General features: G+C 32.9%; 4 protein-coding genes across 5 annotated transcripts in view; 3 read left to right on the forward strand and 1 right to left on the reverse strand.

Moving 5' to 3' along the window:
* LOC123322801 (ATP-dependent translocase ABCB1) overlaps window positions 1–2,939 on the forward strand; it is a 24,122-nt gene extending 21,183 nt beyond the window's left edge. The window contains exon 17 of the mRNA XM_044910821.1: window positions 2,586–2,939. Coding sequence (XP_044766756.1) covers window positions 2,586–2,777 — 192 coding nt within the window. The 3' untranslated portion in view covers window positions 2,778–2,939. The remainder of the gene's footprint in view (window positions 1–2,585) is intronic.
* LOC123322802 (ankyrin-1-like) lies at window positions 2,824–7,807 on the reverse strand. 2 transcript variants are annotated; one of them, XM_044910822.1, is made up of 6 exons: window positions 7,717–7,807; window positions 7,475–7,660; window positions 6,786–6,878; window positions 5,050–5,101; window positions 4,371–4,640; window positions 2,824–3,003 (listed from the first exon to the last, which is right to left on the reverse strand). In XM_044910822.1, the coding sequence occupies exons 1-6, from the start codon at window positions 7,732–7,734 to the stop codon at window positions 2,936–2,938; spliced, it is 687 nt and encodes a 228-aa protein (XP_044766757.1). In that variant the 5' UTR covers window positions 7,735–7,807; the 3' UTR covers window positions 2,824–2,935. The 2 variants fall into 2 exon arrangements, with proteins under 2 accessions (XP_044766757.1, XP_044766758.1); XM_044910823.1 differs by lacking the exon at window positions 6,786–6,878.
* An 854-nt stretch (window positions 7,808–8,661) lies between these two features.
* On the forward strand, window positions 8,662–10,967 carry LOC123320500 (uridine 5'-monophosphate synthase). The gene is made up of 3 exons (XM_044907840.1): window positions 8,662–8,944; window positions 9,018–9,507; window positions 10,022–10,967. The coding sequence occupies exons 1-3, from the start codon at window positions 8,792–8,794 to the stop codon at window positions 10,795–10,797; spliced, it is 1,419 nt and encodes a 472-aa protein (XP_044763775.1). The 5' UTR covers window positions 8,662–8,791; the 3' UTR covers window positions 10,798–10,967.
* An 881-nt stretch (window positions 10,968–11,848) lies between these two features.
* On the forward strand, window positions 11,849–13,686 carry LOC123314190. Its single transcript, XM_044899317.1, has 5 exons — window positions 11,849–12,086; window positions 12,142–12,326; window positions 12,381–12,501; window positions 12,652–12,821; window positions 13,405–13,686. Exons 1-5 carry the CDS (start codon window positions 11,952–11,954, stop codon window positions 13,484–13,486), a joined length of 693 nt encoding a protein of 230 aa, XP_044755252.1. The 5' UTR covers window positions 11,849–11,951; the 3' UTR covers window positions 13,487–13,686.
* Window positions 13,687–19,321: the final 5,635 nt, after the last annotated feature.

Raw genomic sequence — 19,321 nt, forward strand, 5'->3', positions numbered from 1 at the left:
ATTCTAAGAAAAATTTATTCATTTTCAATTGAAATTCGGTTTAACTGTATTGAAGAACACTATGATTGAAGGACTTTAAGGTAGGGTTAATTCCGAAGTTGTTTAACAATATCAACGTATTGATACTCTATTTATTCGGCAGTTTGTATTAGTTATTTATTCTGTATTCAGATGTGCTTTTCGAGTATATAATTAGTTTGCGATTCAAGAGTAGTCATTCATCCGGTATTATTCTTATTAGATTCCGTAGTTCTGCTTAGTTCTAACGCCCTATTATTGCGATTAAGTACTCTGCTGGAGCGAAAGCCCGTGATGTACTGAAAACCGAAAGCAAAGGATAGACCCCGTCCTGTCCGAGTTCTTCCCCTACTGTGAGTAAGTTCCTTTGCTGGTGTGCAAGCTCTTGGAAATCTGAAAACAGAGCGGAGAACCGTCTTCTACTGCTGTGCCTTGGCCACAGATCAGCAAACCTGAATCTTTTGAGTCTCAGTTTCGTCCCCAGTCCTGGTTCTGGCTGGCGAACGAATCGGTAATGAAGAAAACTAAACTATGATTGAAAGACTTTGAGATAGAGTTCGTTCGGAAGCTGTGTAACAATATCAACGTCGATTTGATGAGAGTAGGTTGGAGGGATATTTGAATATAAGTCAGTGAGAAGTGTTTTAATTCATTCATTACTGAATCCCGTTACCGGGAATAAACCTATAAAAAGATTTTAAAAAGGTGCGAACAGACTTATTCTTAGGGCTAATTGCGACTGTGTGCTCTCCTGTGACTGAAGAAACCCAGCCGAGACCTACAGATCCTTCCACACTCCGGGCATGGATAGTCACCAACCCTATCTTGCCGCCGGTGTATTCTTCTCGACTCCCCATTATAACTGTGGACCAAAGAACTCCACTGTGATCTGTCTAACGCTAGTTGTTCCCAGTTATGATTTTGGGGATTGACGCAGTATATCCTTGAATCGCTTATACTGGCCTTCTGGTTTCCGAGCTCCCTCTGTGAATTCGCCATACAGAGCTATTTTGGGAAGTCTTGTGTCTTGCATCCTCAGAATGTGGACGCTCCATCTGAGTCGGGCCCTCGTTACTTGAGCCTCGATTGTTGTACAACTCGCGCGTTGCCAGACTTCTGCATCCGAAACTTTGTGGAACCATCAGATGTTCATTATCTGTCTGAGATGACGTTGTTGCGTTTGTTCAAGCTGTTTAATATGTCGCCTGTAAGGCGTCCAGCTCTCGCATCCGTAAAGAAGCGTTGGGAGGACCACTGCTTTGTAAACAGCTATCTTGGTCTACAGATTGAGGTCGTGATTTTGAAACACTCTGTCCTTTAGCCTCCAGAATGTCCGTGATGCCGAATTGATACGGTTGTGTATTTCAACCGTATCAAGTGTGTCTACTATTGGTCTCAGACTTCAGCTGAAAGTGCAGAAGAATCGATGAACAATTTGCCCCATGTGTAATCACAATTTTGGCTGTCTCTGTTATATAATCGAAGGTTCTACCTGCTGTTTCACTCAGCCCATGGATATGGAACCTTAATTTAATCATACCGCAATATTTGTGTGTTTAATTTAGCAATCAAAAATCCCACCGAAAAGCGCCTTATTCTGTGACAAGCACACAAACGTAAAAGAATTCTTTGGTTTGGTTTTTTTGAAAGAATCAAAGAATCCAGAGAGGTTAATGAAACCAGATCGAATCAATATGGTTGTCTGAATCTTCCAAGTTAATAATATTCACTTCAGTATGCCGTATACTTATTGGAGACATCTCCCAATTGCTGGACAATATCGTAAACGAAGAGGTCAGGGTTGAGTGGTATATTTAGAATTGATAATAATTGTCAAGGACTCATAGATCTCAATGAATTCTATCATTCGATGATTAAAAACTGAGAAAATTTAGAAACATCATTGATCATACACATACAACTAACAGTTGTTAATATTCCAATACAGGATAGCAGTTGGCTTTGGATTATCCTGGGCTATTGTAACATGCGTTCAAAAAATGCGCCGTCAAGCAGGCTATGGAATATTGATGACTGATAATCAGTGCTTAAACGTGACGCTTAGCAACTTTTTCGTATAATGCTAATGAAAAATATCTGTGATATTCGGAAAATTGGGTACTTTGGCCGAATACAACTCTGTTTAAAAGATCCACAGATGTGTAATGTCATAGATGTAGCTTGCTATTTCGAAGGGAATTTTGTTTCTTCATGGGTGGCAAAGCTCATTATGAAAACTTAAAATGGCTATATATTTTTATCAGGGTCGAATCGGAAAATTTTGGGATACCCTGTACAGGGTGGACAAAATTCGTTGTCTACTGAGAGGATCTCGAGAACTATGAGAGATATAAGAAAACGATCACATTTCCGAGCTCAGAGAAACAAAGAATGATGAAAACCATAGCCTCCTACGATTCTTCGTTAAGCAAAAAATGAAATTTTGACGATTTCGAAAAGTTCTCATAACTTTTTGTCTTTGAAGTTACAGATCTGCAACTTGAATTTTCTGCAGGCACTTTTTTTACCAATTATCAATTATCTCTATTTATAATTCTTTTTTCCAGGTTGTTCAGGAAGCTCTGGACAAAGCCAAAGAAGGAAGAACATGTATTACAATAGCTCATAGGTTAACAACTATTCAAGACGCTGATGTAATATGCGTTGTTAACAAGGGTAAAGTAGCGGAACTAGGCTCTCACCATGAACTCATGCAGAGCAGAGGACTTTATTATAACTTATACACGCAAGGTGTGTAATTCATTGATACAGTTGAATGTGTTCCTATAAATATGTACAAAAAAATCATAGTTCCAACAATTGTTATATTCACTATTTATAAAGTTGTTTTACATCATGTTTGTTTAACTTAAGTATGTGTAGGTGTGATAATATTTTTTAATAAAAAGATATTTGATTAATTAGGGGTTATCATTCTCCTTCTATTTTCCCAGGTAGAAATCGCTGAGGCAACTTCTAAGTGACCTAAAATAAATTAAAAATTTAAAAACATGTGAAAACACTCTAGATTGTCGTGTTTTGAAAAAAATTCGTCTCCTAGTGGGATAACACATCATAGAGCGATAGAGGCGCAATAAGGTAAATTTGGATTCCCTGATATTTTTTTTCAACAGAAGGTAGAACCGGTCAAAATTAACCGTTTTACTAAAAATCATCCATACAAAACTTTCAAAATGACAAAGTTGAAAAAAAAATTGAAAATGATAACTGAAATACATCCTAATACGACCCTAGACCGTTTGTTAGCTGAATTATCGCAAAGCGATGGAAAAAACTTATCGATTCGACCATGTGATTTCGTTTAGGATATTGGCTCGTTCGATATTTACGTTGTAATGAAAATGGAAACTTAGGATTGCCGAATTGTTCTAATTATTTTTTAGTAACTTACACGATTTTATGAAATGGCTCATTTCGATACCAACTGACAGAATAGACTTAGGACACAAGTGTAAAAAATACAATAATTCTTCGAAAATCTCACCAAAAAAATTCGTTTAAATTATTCACGAATTTTTTCACAATTGGCTTCAAAATCTTTTTGTTCGAACATTCCAACAATCGTCGTAAAAATGGGATGAAATGGGGAAACATCAAGGCACTTTTTCAACATAAATAACATAAGCACATTCAAGAAACTGCCTCGATTTTCAAAATTTTTTTCACCCTAAATTGTACGATACAACAATTATGATTCTCTCAAAAGTGACCTGATTCATCTAATCCGATGAACTTGGTACTGAACCATTCATTGTCTAGCCATATGTTTATGTTTTGTTTAATTTTTACGATGCAGGAGTCACCTTCCACAGTCCCGTACTTGAAATTCAATGAAATTTTGTCGAACTTCTAGAGCTTGTATCTCAGCTATCTTGGATATTTCATATAGACAATTTTTGGTTGAACGACTTATTTTGATGAGTTCTACCGTCTGTCAAAAAAAGCCCCACCTTTAAAATAATAACCCTGAATATAAGACTTTTATAACTAAAACCAGTATAATTTAAGGTTCGTCATAATTGTTGAGATGATATCATACATGTGATATAAAAATATAAAGGAAAAAAATTTTAAAATAAAAATTTGTGAATTTGATTTATATGAAAATGTGTATGACCTCTATCTGCGCCATTTTATTCTCGATTAAATATTCTCTTTAGAGCGTAGTTTTTTAACGAATATTTTGCGAGACATGGAAGGTTAAAGAAATGCAAATTCAGGCAAGAAATACAATCACTGAGCACAGATAAATAAATATAAATAAAACGAATATTGAGTAAAATTATATGCAAATAACAAAATGACAAGTATTAGATATTGTATTAGTTTACCTTGTTTAGAAGCAATTTCAACTGGAGACGGGGAGACCCTTGTATTGGCACCTTTTTCTAGAAGCCATTTAACCAGTGTCCTGTGGCCAAAATATGCTGCCAGATGGAGAGGCGTGAAGCCCTTTTCGTTCGGCTCATTTATGTCACAGCCGGCATAAAAGAGCTCTCTTATACAAGATGCATCTATACTGAAGGGATTGTTAATCAGATGAGCAACGGCAAGAAAAAATGGCGTTTCGCCGCGCTTCGTCTGAGACTTGATATCGGCATCTGAAATTTTTTTTTCGATCTTTTACTGAAAATTATTATGCAAAAAGTTATGATCTTCTATTTGAAAAAGTGATATGTTGTGTCATCAAGTATTTTGAGCGTAAATGGTGTATTCCGTAGAAGAAAGGGTGGAGGCGGGTAGAGGGTGGATGAAATTATTTTTTAGAAATAACGTTCAATAGTCTCTTGAATTTGTACACCCGGTTTGTCCTTATTAGATAATGTTGAATATATCATAATAATAACTAATTAATATTAATGCTATATGCATTCAGCGAGGAAGTGAATAATAGAGACTTGTTTGTACGCGAACGCTTCAAACTTTTCTCATCACCTAAACATCCGTAATAATCACCTCCTCTGACGTGCCGCCACTGGACAAAATACGAAATTAAAAAATGCAACTCACCAATATGAAGCATATATTTCACAAGAAGTGTATTACCATGGTAGCATGCAATCTGAAAATATAATCTTCTTATACCTTATATTGAAGATTGAAGGGAAGTACAGGGTGGGCAAATTTCGATGTTTTAGCACTACAGTTTTTAAACCAGAGGAGATACACAAAATCTGATACCCCATTCTCGTTCTCTTTTTCTGAGAAACTAACAATAGTAGTAGTCATTTTTGGCCACTTTCTTTTGTTTTCGAGTTATAAGCAAAAAGTGGAAAAATGGCGATATCGAAATAAATTTATATCTCCGCTAATATTGATGATAGAGCTCTGAAATTGAAACATTATACAGGCACTTTTTTACGTAGAATCCAGTGGCGTGCTCGCCTTTTTAGAAGGATTTTTAATTACGAAGCTATGACCCAAAGTTATGTTTTTTCAAATGGGAACACTAGTTTTCTGAGCAATTTTTTGAAAGCTTAATTTTTACTGATTTCAAAAATATATAACATCATATGGTTTGTACCAATATAAATAATTGAAAATTGTCAAAAACCTTTTTTCTCAATATTTCTATGGTTTCAACTTTTGATGAGCATAGAAAAATATAGCGTCGTATGATTACCAGTATTTTTTTCTATAAGTCCTTTCATTATTATGAAAATTTATGAAATATTTCTTGATTCAAATTTTATGAAAATTGGTAAAGGGCATAGAAAGAATGGCATTGCCGGAAGGAGACTGCTTTTGTTATAGGACACTCTATTTTTCTGTGTTCGTCAAAAGTTGAAACCATAGAAATATTGGGAAGAAGTGTTTTTGACCATTTTCTATTATTTATGTTGATACCAACCATATGATGTTATATATTTTTGAAATCAGTAAAAATTAAGCTTTCAAAAAATTGCACACAAAACTAGTGTTTCTATTTAAAAAAACATAGCTTTGGGTCATAGCTTCGTAATTAAAAATCCTGCTAAAAAGGCGAGCACGCCACTGGATTCTACGTAAAAAAGTGCCTCTATAATGTTTCAATTTCAGAGCTCTATCATCAGTATTAGCGGAGATATAAATTTATTTCGATATCGCCATTTTTCCACTTTTTGCTTATAACTCGAAAACAAAAGAAAGTGGCCAAAAATCACTACTACTATTGTAAGTTTCTCAGAAAAAGAGAACGAGAATGGGGTATCAGATTTTGTCTATCTCCACTCGTTTAAAAGTTGTAGTGCTAAAACATCGAAATTTGCCCACCCTGAACAATGATATATTCAGTGGCGTAACTACCAAGGTGGCACGGAATCATTTGTCTCCGGGCCCCGAACTGGACTCTCTTTGCAGTGTAATGAACATCCTCACAATAGTCAAAGCCTACTGGGAAGTAGACTAGCAAGTCTAGCACGGAATTCGAAGTCGGCAAAATTTCTTGCAAAAGCTGCAAACTATCACTTTAGCAAGGAATTTCGTGCCGGAAATGGATCATGTCGAATTACTTCAATATTCTTCAATAACATTAAACAATGTAGGACCTAATTTTGCTGATACAATGCGGAACTTGTCAGTTCAAGTCAGTTCAAGGCCTGAATTTAAAGGAAAGAGGTGCAAAATTATTTCAAATTTGCCGATGCATGCTCTATTTCCATTTTCAAATCAGATGATTTATTTCATTACAAGAAGCTTAGAAAGGGCCTCAAAAAAAATTCGCCTCCCGGGACCAAGTTACGCCACTGATGATATTATTTGCTTACCAAAAATGGTGTATAGTTCAGGGAACCTAAACGGGAGTTCACGCAATTAGGATACTTCTGAAGAAGTTGTATTGTTTCTATCGTATTACAAGACTGAAAAAAAGATTGAAGATTAACTCTTGATACGATCAAAGAGTAACAACTCTTGGTTGTTGTTACTCTTTGCTTAAACCTTACGGTTGATTTATGGCCTACAAAGACCTGATAAAAAACTTTACGAAATAGGTAAGTAAGTATATACCCAAGGGCGGATTTAGGAGGGGGGGGCACGGGGGCACGTGCCCCCCCCCAGACGGACGGATCTTTCAATACATACTTGAACTCTTAAAAATAAACGTGAAGTTCATTTCTCACAGTTACTGCTGATTTTTTTGCTCGTCTGCCCGTTGTGCCCCCCCCCAGAAAAAAATCCTGGATCCGCCCTTGTATATACCGATTAGGTCTATATAAGATTAGGCCTATATAAGAAAAGACCGAAATCCAAATAAAATTAGTATATGGCGTTTACGCGGTCAACCATCTATCCAACCTATTTGAACGTGAAGATTCAGTGAAGAATCGATATAAAACCAAAGCGAGGAACCTATGATAAAAAACCTGTCTGCAAAAAAAATACTCCCGAAGTTTTGAAACTAGATGCAAAGTTTAAATTTCAGAACACTCACGAACTGCGACTGCGTTACCTTTACCTCAATGGCGAGAAAAATTTTCCTGAGAGTATTTTTATCAACATAATCTTTTTTGATTATGTTTTTCACGAAAAATTCAATAGACCATACAACTATCAGTGATATAAGACATGAACTCCAAACCAGTAATAGATGTAAACGTCCAAATAGAACAGCTGATGATTTCTCAGCTAGCAGTATAAAATCCTAGAAATGAAAACCAATTTATAGAATTATCATGAAATCATATTGAATATATCTACCTGTATATATTTTTCCATGGTAAAAAACTATTATCCCAAAAATATTTCTAGAAAATTTCACTAAACTGAAGAAAAGCGTAGAATTTTTGAAATGTCAGGGTCATAGAATATACTAAACTTAATATTGGAAGAATTTTATTTTTATTTGTTTATATATGTAATATTACAATCAGAATTATCAATAGAAAAAAAAATTAAAAAGGGCCCAAAACCTCTGGTGGGATGAAAACTTTGAATATTCAAAGGATGAATCTTTATTAAAAATTTTTTTCTCTTAAGACTCAAATTTCTATGTACCTCATTGAAATTACCCTTTCTGAGGGGTTGAAAAAATTTCAGCATGTTGTGTAATTTCATTGACAAATGATATTTACAAAGTTTCGTGTCTTTAGCTCAATATACAGGGAAAATAAAAAAGAAAAACAATTTATTTTGTTAATCTTCGGAGGGGTGTTACTTTTCCGGGGAGTGGTTTTTCAAAAAATTTTATAACATATACTTAACGCACAAAATGTTGAAAATTTCTCTCTAATTCGGAAACAAATTAATTTAACATAAATTTATTCACGTTTTTATTATCCAACCATTTGCCTAGCTCCAAATTAATAGAAGGAATTGTAAGTTAGATATGTCTAAATATAAAAATTATGAGTGGATACGTCAAAATGATTGTAAAAATATTAGAAATTGAAGAAATAAACCGAAATCGCTATGAATTTCAGTTCAAACGCCCCGTTTCTTGCCCCGGATCACGTGACTTTTATCTGCCAGCATTACGACTGCATCTGGGCCATCTGGCGGATAGCGTTAGAATCCTTCCATGGGTTCAAACAAGTTCAAAGATTACTTTGCATTGATTTCCACCACAGATTACAGAGTAGTGATTTCCACTGATTTTAGGGGACAAATTATCACTCTCTCTCTCTGTCTTCATACTTCGAAGTATTTAAACGTAATTACATGAAAAAATATTCCTTTTCTGTTTAGTTCTGAGTACTGAGTACTCGTGAATCCGTGAGCAAAGATTAATCTAATCTAATTTAATCGTTATCACACATTTTCATTACTATTCGAAATGGACAAAGAGGAATCTTTGAAAATGGAAGATCTAGTAGTCCGACTGTTCGAAATAAACGCCATAAAGTTTGGTAATTATAAAACGAAAATAGGACTTGATACCCCCATATATTTTGATTTAAGGGTAATAGTTAGTTGTCCAAGATTGCTGGTAAGTATCACTTCTGATGAATTATGTCCATAACAACTAACTCCAATAGTAAACATCAATAATAAATTTTCAGAGAACGTTGGCGCTTATAATGATGAATAAAATAAAAATTTCCAAATTCAATCTTTTATGTGGTGTTCCATATACCGCATTACCAATAGCCTCAATTATGTCAGAGAAATCTGAAATTCCAATGGTGATGAGAAGAAAGGAGGCAAAAGCATATGGTACCAAAAAACTAATTGAAGGTATTTACACAGCTGGAGAAAATTGTCTTATAATAGAAGACTGTGTAACATCAGGAAGTAGCATATTGGAAACCGTAAAAGATCTAAGGGAATGTCAAATTAATTGCAGTGAGGCTGTTGTCCTCCTTGACAGAGAACAAGGTGGTGAAGCTTTCCTTAAAGAAAATGGAATCGTTATGCATTCTCTATTGACAATGAGTCAATTAGTACAAATTTTATTTGAGAAAGACTTAATCACTGCAAAAACTAAATCTGAAGTTGAGAGCTATATAGCACTCAATAAAATTAAGCCAGAAACTTTAGCACCCAAAGAAGGTGAGAATCTCTTATTATTTTAAACATTATTCATTTTCAATACAAAAACACAAAAGAAGGAAGGAGTACTGTGTGTACAGCACTCCAGTTTAAGCGCCTAACCTTCGGAATTGTTATTTTCTGATTATTCATTTTCTATTATATAAGGGTATTAAAATAACACAACAGGGAGATTTCTTTGGGCCAAATAACAAGTGGTTAAGCATAGATTTGAGTTGAAAAAATATTGGTCTTCAAGTAGACTTTGGAAGTAACTACTTATTTTCCTGTTTTCTTCAAAACTACTGATTTGCCACTGCTCAAATTTTAACTGTAGTATCACAACGTCATGTAGAATCACCATGCAAAATATTTTGAATATCGGTGAGGGGGCGTTAAACTATAAATTTACCCAAATTACCGACCATGAGTTAACTTGTGCTTGGCAGTCTATGCTATTTCTTATAGCAATTTTTGAATTATATTCAGGGCTACATGTATTACTTTGAGAACCAATTAAACTTTTTTTTTACAGATAGACTCAAAATGTCATTTGAGAAACGTATTCCATATGCAATCAATAATGGAGCAAAAAAACTCCTTGAAATAATGATAGAAAAGGAGACAAATTTATGTGTAGCTGCCGATTTAACTGATGCAACAGATATTTTGAATTTAGCAGAAGAAGTTGGTCCCTTCATATGTTGCCTGAAAACTCACATAGATATTGTGAAAGATTTCCATCCGAATTTCATAAAAAATTTGAGGAGCATAGCCCAAAGCCATAATTTCATGCTTATGGAAGATAGGAAGTTTGCAGATATCGGAAAAACTGTCCAATTACAATTCACCGAAGGTGTTTTCGGAATCAATAGTTGGGCTTCCCTTGTTACTGCCCATTCTTTATTTGGAGAAAGTCTTTTGGATGCTTTGGATCAAGTTTCTAGTTCTGACACGGGAGTTTTTTTGTTAGCAGAAGCAAGCTCTAGTGGTTGCTTATTTGATGATCAATACAAACAAAAAACTATAAAACTTGCTTCGAAATATGAAAATTTGATCGCAGGAATTGTATGTCAGAGTCCTCTTTTCAAAGAACACCCAGGTTTTCTACAGCTTACTCCTGGAGTTCAATTAAACTCATCAGGTGACAACTTGGGCCAACAATATAACTCTCCCGAAAATGTTATAATTTCAAAAGGAGGTGATATAGCTGTGGTAGGAAGAGGAATAACCACAAGTGCCAACGCAAGGAAAGAAGCTAAAAAATACAAAGATTTGCTATGGAACGCTTATTTGCAAAGAGTCAAGTGACCTAAAAATAATAAATTTTATTACACTGCAAGGAGCAATTGCCCCTAGGCGTAAAATGGATTTGAAGCTAGTCGATTTAAAATTTCCAGAGTAGGTGGGGCATAAAGGCGTGAAAAAATGAGAGTATCAAGAGCAATATCAACTTCCGAATTTTATACTTCCCAATTTCATTCATTTGTTTTCCTAAAATAATCACTACATATCATATTATGGTCATAATATTTGGAATGTTTGAAGTTGAAGAAATATTGAATTCTCTAATTTAAAGTTGTGAACAAGTCGCTTCTCAAAAGTGGCTGTGCTGTTCCCTATAGCTTGAACAGAAAAAGAAGGCAATAACTCGTTTTGCTGGAGAATCACCATTCCTATCTCATTATTTCCATGTACCTTTTCATGTGATCTAGTTACATAAGCATCAATACATTTATTTTTGAATATGCATTTACCTAAGAAAATTATTTATTCTTGTTATATTTGTAAGAATTGAGATAAAATATATATTTAATACATTTGCATTCTCATTTTAATTTGTAAATACCTATAAACTGAACACTACTTCTTTAATATCTGTTTTGTTTGTTTTAATATATAAATAAAATGTATTTTGATGAAAAAATTTTTCAAAATATTGAAGCATTTCGACCAAGGGATTGAAGCAAAAAGGAACTTCCTCTTAGATTGAAGATAGTAGTTTTTCTTATGAGCACGATCAAAAATTTTTTTATTATAGAGTTAGAAACAAGAACAGAAACTGCCAGAGAAAACCTGGAACTGGAAAGCATAAAGTAAGTCTGTTCTGTGCTGGAAAATGGTCTTCCTAGGGAAAGGGAGTCTGTCCAAAGAGGAAAGTTAATCTTTGGCTATCTTTGTCTATGATCTTTGGTCTGTCTCAGAGATATCTCTGGTCTGTCTCTGCTGCTCTTTCTTCGAATCATAGAAGATATATTATCTTTGTCTATGATTCGAATCGTCCTTGCGATTATCGAGATGAAAAAGAATTCTCTTATGCAAATCTATGGATAACCCCTTTATTATTAATTATTATTTTTACTTTTCTATCTGTGGTCTATTGTTTACATATATTTTAGATTCCTAATAATAATAATATTTCAAGATTTCTTGTTGAATTTCAATTGAGATTTAACGAAAGAGAAATGTTGGATGGTTGGTATTGTAGATCTATGGCTAGTGCGGCTGCTGCTGCAGAAGAGGCGGAAAAAGCCCAAGAAGAATCTAAATTTAAAAGCCAATATAAATTTCTTAAACGGAAGCTACAAAATCTCATATACGTATGATATAATACCTAAAAAGTAATTGTTCGATTTATAAGAGTTGAAATTATAGGAGAATGAAGCATTTCGTCAAGCACTAAGGCAAAGTCAAAAAAAATTATTGAATGTAACCCGGGATAGAAATTTTTTACTGGATCGCTTGATGCTACATGAAAAAATGGAAAATTCTTCATCCGATTCCGAAGAAACAGAATCGTCAGATGAAGGTGAACCAGTTAAAGTAGAACCAAGCAGAAAGTATGTTGACGAGGTCTTAATTTAGTTATTTCGATTTCATTTTACCTGTTTCAGGAGAAAAGAGATGACCTCAGTTAATAGTAGTCATTATACAAACTCTAGTAAAGCTGTACCTCCTGTGAAAAGAAAGCGTAGTTCTACTTGTAAAATTCCAAAACAAATACAACATGTTATGGTATGTTGACTTTTGTGTCTAAGGCTGATTTATCATTCCAAAGTTATATTATCAACTGTAAGTTGAATTGTAACTTCATGAATGTTAGTTCGTCTATCTCAATGATTCATAAATTTATTTATTTCAAACTAAAACAAACTTTTATTGTAGCAATACCAATTACAAAATTCTTCAACTTCAAACATAATATCAGATGGTCACATGACACCTGAAGAAGTTGAAAGGCATTTGCAATCACAAAGCTTTTTAGATTTTCTTCCTGAACGAGCACCACCAACTGTTCCAACAGAGATGTTCAGTAATGAACCATCGCTTGACAGGTAAAAGAGACGAAACTTTTTTTATCTTTGATCTCCTTTAGTTGCATTTTGTCACATTCCATCTGGCTTTAAAAAGATGTTCTTCGTTGAAACTACATAGTATTTACATCACAGGTCTGTATGACACTTTATTATTATTAACCCTCTAATGCCCAAGTTTTTTTTCTTTTATAAAATCATTTCCGTATAGTTTCAAATTAGCTTATGTAAACTACATCTTTTTTTCGCAAATAGTTAAGTTATTTACATAACACCTGTTTACTCACAAAATGAACCTATACTGAAGGCGGACATGGGCAGAATAATTTTGTATCCACTTATATGCAACCAGTCTCAAGGCGGACTTGGGTATTAGAGGGTTAAGTTGTTAAGAATCTCGACTACAAACTGTGATGTATGTAATAGGTTAATCAGGTATGAGTCAATGGTATAGAATAAGTAGCTTTGAAAAAGGAAACATAAGTTTCTGAAAGCTTGGCTGAGGCAATAAAGAGGTAGTAATTCTATACCATTGACTACATACCCGATTACATACTTTATTATTATTGGAAGTGTACTTACGTGAATTGATTTTATTTTTCAGTGAATCAAATGATTTGGGTGAGCTTGAAACATCTCCAAGTAATTTGGAAGAAGAACTCAGTGTAGATGCGCTACTTGAATGATATTGGATTACAAAATGGATCTATATTAACTGAACCTTCATGAAAAAGTAATAACTGCCACATCTTCAGAGATTAACAAGTTTTGAAGAGACTTTGATTCAATCCAGTTTTTGCAGTATAACTGTTTTATGAAATAAACTATTTGTAAATGAGCAAAGCAAATAATTAAGTGATAAAAAATATATGATTACTATCTTCAATTATTTCTGTATAACAATTGAATTCGAGAGAAAAATCATTTGATTTACCGATTCTCTTATGTTGCTCCTTGACCTGAGTTTTAATTGAACAAATACTTCAAACAACGAGGTTTTCGCTTAATCTGTGGCCCTGCCCTTCAAGTACCAAAAACAAAAACTCTTCTTTCATTGGATTGTCAATGTGGAACATGCTTCCAGCAAATGTGTTTCTTTCCATTATTATCTCCAATGATTCAGAATAAGAATGAAAAATCTAACACTATTCATTTAGGACACCAACTAGGTGACAGAATCCTCTTTTCCTGATCAACCAAAAAAAAATTATTGGGGCTAACTTAGCGTCCAAATGCGCGGGTTTGGTTCGTTAAAAAGTACCGACCCAATGGAACTGAAACTCGGTAAGTGGATGTCATGTACTGATTTACAAACTTCGGTAATAGAAAATCAAAATTAGGGACTATCTGCCAGATCCATTCACTATACAGGGTGAGTCATTTTTTCCGAATCGGCACGCTTTGAAACATGCAGGCATAAAACAAACGGTTTTATCGAATGAAATGAATTTCGGAATTTAGGGTGATTTTTTAAAGTGTTCTTTTAGACGTATTCGAGGAAGGAATTGTAATACAGATTCAAGATTTTACATGTACTTTAATTGTAAAATATTTTCAAGCGGAATCTACTTCCGGTTTTAACGGAAACGAATTTACCTTCGTTATTTCAAATGCAACACCCTGTATATTTATACATATTCGAATTCTTCGTTCAATTTTAGACTGATTTGATGTATGATATGCGCAACCACAAGCGATTTTTGAATTATAGACTGATTATCAAATTTTTTGAGAAAAAGATTGTTACAAATTATTGTCCATATCTTCAAAATCCCTCATTGTAATAACTTCTTTTTGCGAAAGTAGAACAAGAGAAAGTACGCTGTACTGTTCTTTGTATAACTTATGAGGAAATACTATACAGGTTGTCTAAATCAGGGCTCCAAACTGTGAGCCTCAATAAAACTTATATCTCATTTAATTCAATTAGCAACCCTATAATTGTGTAATTCCAATCGATTGCTCGTAAAAAAACTAGTTATAGTGTGTCCCAAACATTTCATGACTTTGAAATCAGTAGAATAAAATTCGAATTTCAGGAATAAGTAAAGGCTTCTTTGTCTAACCATAGATTTATTAAGATAATTTTTAAATAGTTCATTTATAATGCATTGTTGAGAACATTTTGAAAATTTTTGTGGTAGTTTTAAACTAAGATATATCATTCATTATCTGTTACTGTATCCACTCGAGTCCGTTTAGGGTTAATGGGGAGAATATTATTTTGATACTGAACTTTGATTTTGTTAAAGTTCGTAAATGTGAATTTCTTTTGTTAAATTTGTAATTATCTTTTTTAAGACTTTTTTACATTTGCCGCAAATGAAAGAACATGTTCATGTTTTGCATATTGCTTGATCAGTAAAAAAAGTGAGAATGACGGTTCCTAACATAGCCTACTTCAAAAAATACAACTATACAAATGAATCAGACTGTGCGAAACCTTTAGTCGTAAAATTTTATTGAATTTTATTCAATAATGACGAAACTACTGATACTGATTTTAAAGGCATGAAATGTTTGGGACACCCTTACTAGTTTTTGAAGACCAATCAATTGGAATTATGAAATTATAGGGTTGCCATTTGAAAAAAATGAGATATCATAGTTTTATTGGGGCTCACTTTGGAGCCGTGTTTCAGACAGCCTGTATAATATTTCCTCATAAGTTATACTAGAAACAGTATCAGCGAACTTTCCCTTGTTCCACTTTCGCAAAAAGAATTTCTAACAATGAGGGATTTTGAAGCTAATACGTCTAATGTAACACACACAAAAATCACCCTGTATAGTTTTTCATTCATTTGATTGACTTTTTTCAAACACAAGATATCACCCACTGAATGCGACTCTTTTTAAAAGATCCACAGGTGTGTAGCGTCATAGATTCAGCTTGTTATTCTGAAGGGAATTTTGTTCCTCCAGCGGTGGCATAGCTCATTATGAAAACATAAAATGGCTAAATTTTTTTATCAGGGCCGAATCGGAAAAAACGGTGTAGGAAAAAAGTGTTTCTTTTGACCTCAAGAATCTACTGTTAAAATATGCTCTATTCGACCGTGAAAGAACCCAAACGAAAGTGGAAAAACAAGACCGTGTCCAGCTAAAACCCTGAAACCAGGTCGGAAATAAACAAAAATAAAAACTTGAGGAAATCGGGATTTTTTGACTTTTACAGTTGGGAACTGTGAGGAAAGTACTTGAAAAATATCGGCTTAAATAAAATGGTTGCATAAATGAGTAGTAATGTATTTTTGAATACGTTTACAAATGGTATATTATACTGCATCTAAGCTACAAAACATCTTTGTATCTCTGTACATAAAAGAACAATCAATAATATACAAAGGCAATATGATGCATAATCACTATGATCTGAAGTAATTATCAACAATCTCCAACTAAAGATATATCAGGGCGATCTGAACTCTCCAACATTCACTCCAGTAAAGATTAGTGTTCAACATCTGTACAAAAATGAAATAACTATACGAAAAATCAAAATTTCAGATCACCCCATATACTATTACATAAATAATGCACTTGCTTCAACAAAATCCTACTCTACAGAATGAGACATCAAGGTATCTATTGCAATTGTGTGAATAGTCCTGAGGAATTTTAAATTAATGGATATTACCGTAATATAATTTCCTTAAATGTAAATAGTTGCCTGGAATATATATTATATAATGAGATTTTCAAATATGTTGCTGCATTCCCAATTCCCACATTGCCGATCGAATAGTTCTTAGATACGATTTGGAAATACAAAAATGACAAAAAATGTGGAAATTCAAGGAAATGTTATCTTTATGTCCTTATCACTACTTCTCTCATGACCATATTTTGTTCAACATTTCAAGGCAAATTAATCAGAACCGATAATCTGTGAAATCATACACAATTATGATATATTCGAATCATGAAAAAATTGTACAATTTTTTTCGAAACAGTAAACTCAGGGTTCTAAACATTATAGGTGTTCATTCATTGTTACTTCATAGGAATTGTGGTGGTAAAATTAAAAGAATGAAAATTGAGTTTGCTGAATTGAATGTAGTTATTTTTGGGACCTTCATTTTTGAATCAACACAATATGTATCGATATTTCAAGGTGTGAAAATTATTCAGTACAAACTAATTCATTTAATAATGCATACAATATTTCAGAAAATGTAATTCCTTAAAATTCCAAAATATGGCCAGAAATTAACATTTGGCAAAAGTCGTTAACAAATTTACCCTTGTATAAAAACTTTTCACATAAATTTGTACCTTGCAAACACCACTATTGTTATTCAAAAAATATTAGACCATTGCAAATGGCTGATTATACTCTTCAGTTGTTGCCTAGATTATCTACATCTGTATATATACATATTGACAAAGACTTGATCGTAAAAGGGCATTCTGTAACAAAAATTTTCTGGGAAGATACTCCTAATGGTGGGTTTATACAGCCTTCTTTACAAGTAAGAACCAACACCCTATTCTCATATCGATCACACAATACTTTATTTTGTTTTATTCGCATTCTTTTCTATCTTATCTTCTGTATAAACTCGCCTTTATACTTTTTAAAATCAAACTTTACGCATCTTAATTTGCTCAGTACAACTTGCTTCTTAATCTCAACTTGTTCGTCATCATATCGAGAGGCATTTGAAATTCGTTTTGTGCTATTATGTAACTTGTTTTCCTATAAGTAAATCAATGTGATTTTCAATTTAGTAAAAAATTCAGTCTTCAAACCAAGCATCAACAGTTTTCTCCATATGTTGTGATTCATACAAAACTTTTAAATTTCAGGATTTATTCATCGGAAGACAGTTGTCCGATTATAGAAATATGATTTTAATTTTGGTGGACTTCGTTCGTTCACTCTGGGAGGTATATTTATTTTCTTTTTTTTTAAAACATTGTTCACTTTTTAAATAATTCGAACCCAATACTATTTTTCGGTTATTGTTAAATATAAATTCACATTATCAAGAAAAGCATTGATACCTTAATACATTAAACTTAAAATAAATAATTCTCGTGATGAAAAGCATGCATCAGAATATTCCAAATATCGATTTCAACTTTTTATTCTCATCTTACATGATGCCTTTTTTTCATTTTTTTTTTTCGCAAAACTAAATATGTTAGGCTTACAACAGTTATTTTCATCAACTCTCTAAAATATATATTTCATTTTATAATTTAGATGTTTTAAAAATATAGTTAGCACAATAGTTAACTTCTTAGTACAATTTATATCATTACCTTACTAGAACTATATAATTAATTTCATTTTGAAGTCACAAAATTTTACTGTACTAGTATGAAAGTGCAAAAGTGAATTGTAGATAGATCAAATAGGGAAGTTAAAAATAATTAGTTAATAGGAACTACAACATATCATTGTGGCATTTGTTATTTCACAGTGAAATTTTCAATATCATTACTCGACTATAAAATTCTCTTTGACATTTTTTTCAGCCTACAGATGTAAAAAAAGTTCTATTTAGAAAAGAAACAAGTTAAATAAATTCGAGTAATGAATGAAATATTCATAGATACTGCCTTTAAATTACTTTATTGGAGTTAGTTTACGTAACTTATCAATGTTCAAATGAAACCTGCCCAATTTTAATCAAATCTGTTGAAGTGGAAAGAACCAAGTGTGCATGTGATCATTGGACTCGGAAACCAATGGAAACAATGACTAGTGTTATCAAGAACTTAAACACAATTAACAAATAAAAATAAAAAAGGATAAAACGGAAATGGTAAACTTGAGTTATTTACATCTATATCTACATTTCATAAATAAAAAAAAATTTCATTCATACATTCTGAGGTCGTTCAACATCAAGAAGATTCAGATGAGCTATTGTCTTTCTCTTGTATAAAAACATTGAGTGGGTTTAAAGTTTGGCAAGCGGGCAGTTTTCAGTTATTGCTTATCTTATTAGATTGAGTTGAAAAAAAAAATCGTATCAACAAATATAAGCAGAATCAGTTTCAGATTCTGATTTCTGAATTGAAAACATATATTTAAAATGAGATTAATAAAATTCAAAATCTTCTTGATGAGTGTGTCGACTGAATCGGAGGAAAAATATACAGTGATCGGAATCACAATTTATAAAAACTAATTAAGGAGGGCTATTGTAAATCACTATTATTTATGTGGAATGGATAAGGCAGTATAATTTTTTTTCAGAGATTCTAGAATACATTTCGCGAACGTAATTTTTATGCCAAAGTGTATATAAATATTTTACAATCATTCAAAACGTATTTGAAAAACGTAATTTACAAATTTTTGTTGAAGCATTACGAATATCACTAATATATTCTAGAAGTTCTTTTACTGAGCAGATTACAATGATGGTTATCAGGTATCTCTGGGTTATGTACAGTTAATCAAAAGATACATTAGATATTAAATAGTGTTAACATTATAGGTATTTTGAATAGAAACAAAATATCAACAAGAAAATAAAATAACTAAAGTTGATTTACCTGT

The sequence above is a fragment of the Coccinella septempunctata genome, chromosome 1, assembly GCF_907165205.1.
Source record: "Coccinella septempunctata chromosome 1, icCocSept1.1, whole genome shotgun sequence".
Classification (NCBI taxonomy): Eukaryota; Metazoa; Arthropoda; class Insecta; order Coleoptera; family Coccinellidae; genus Coccinella; species Coccinella septempunctata.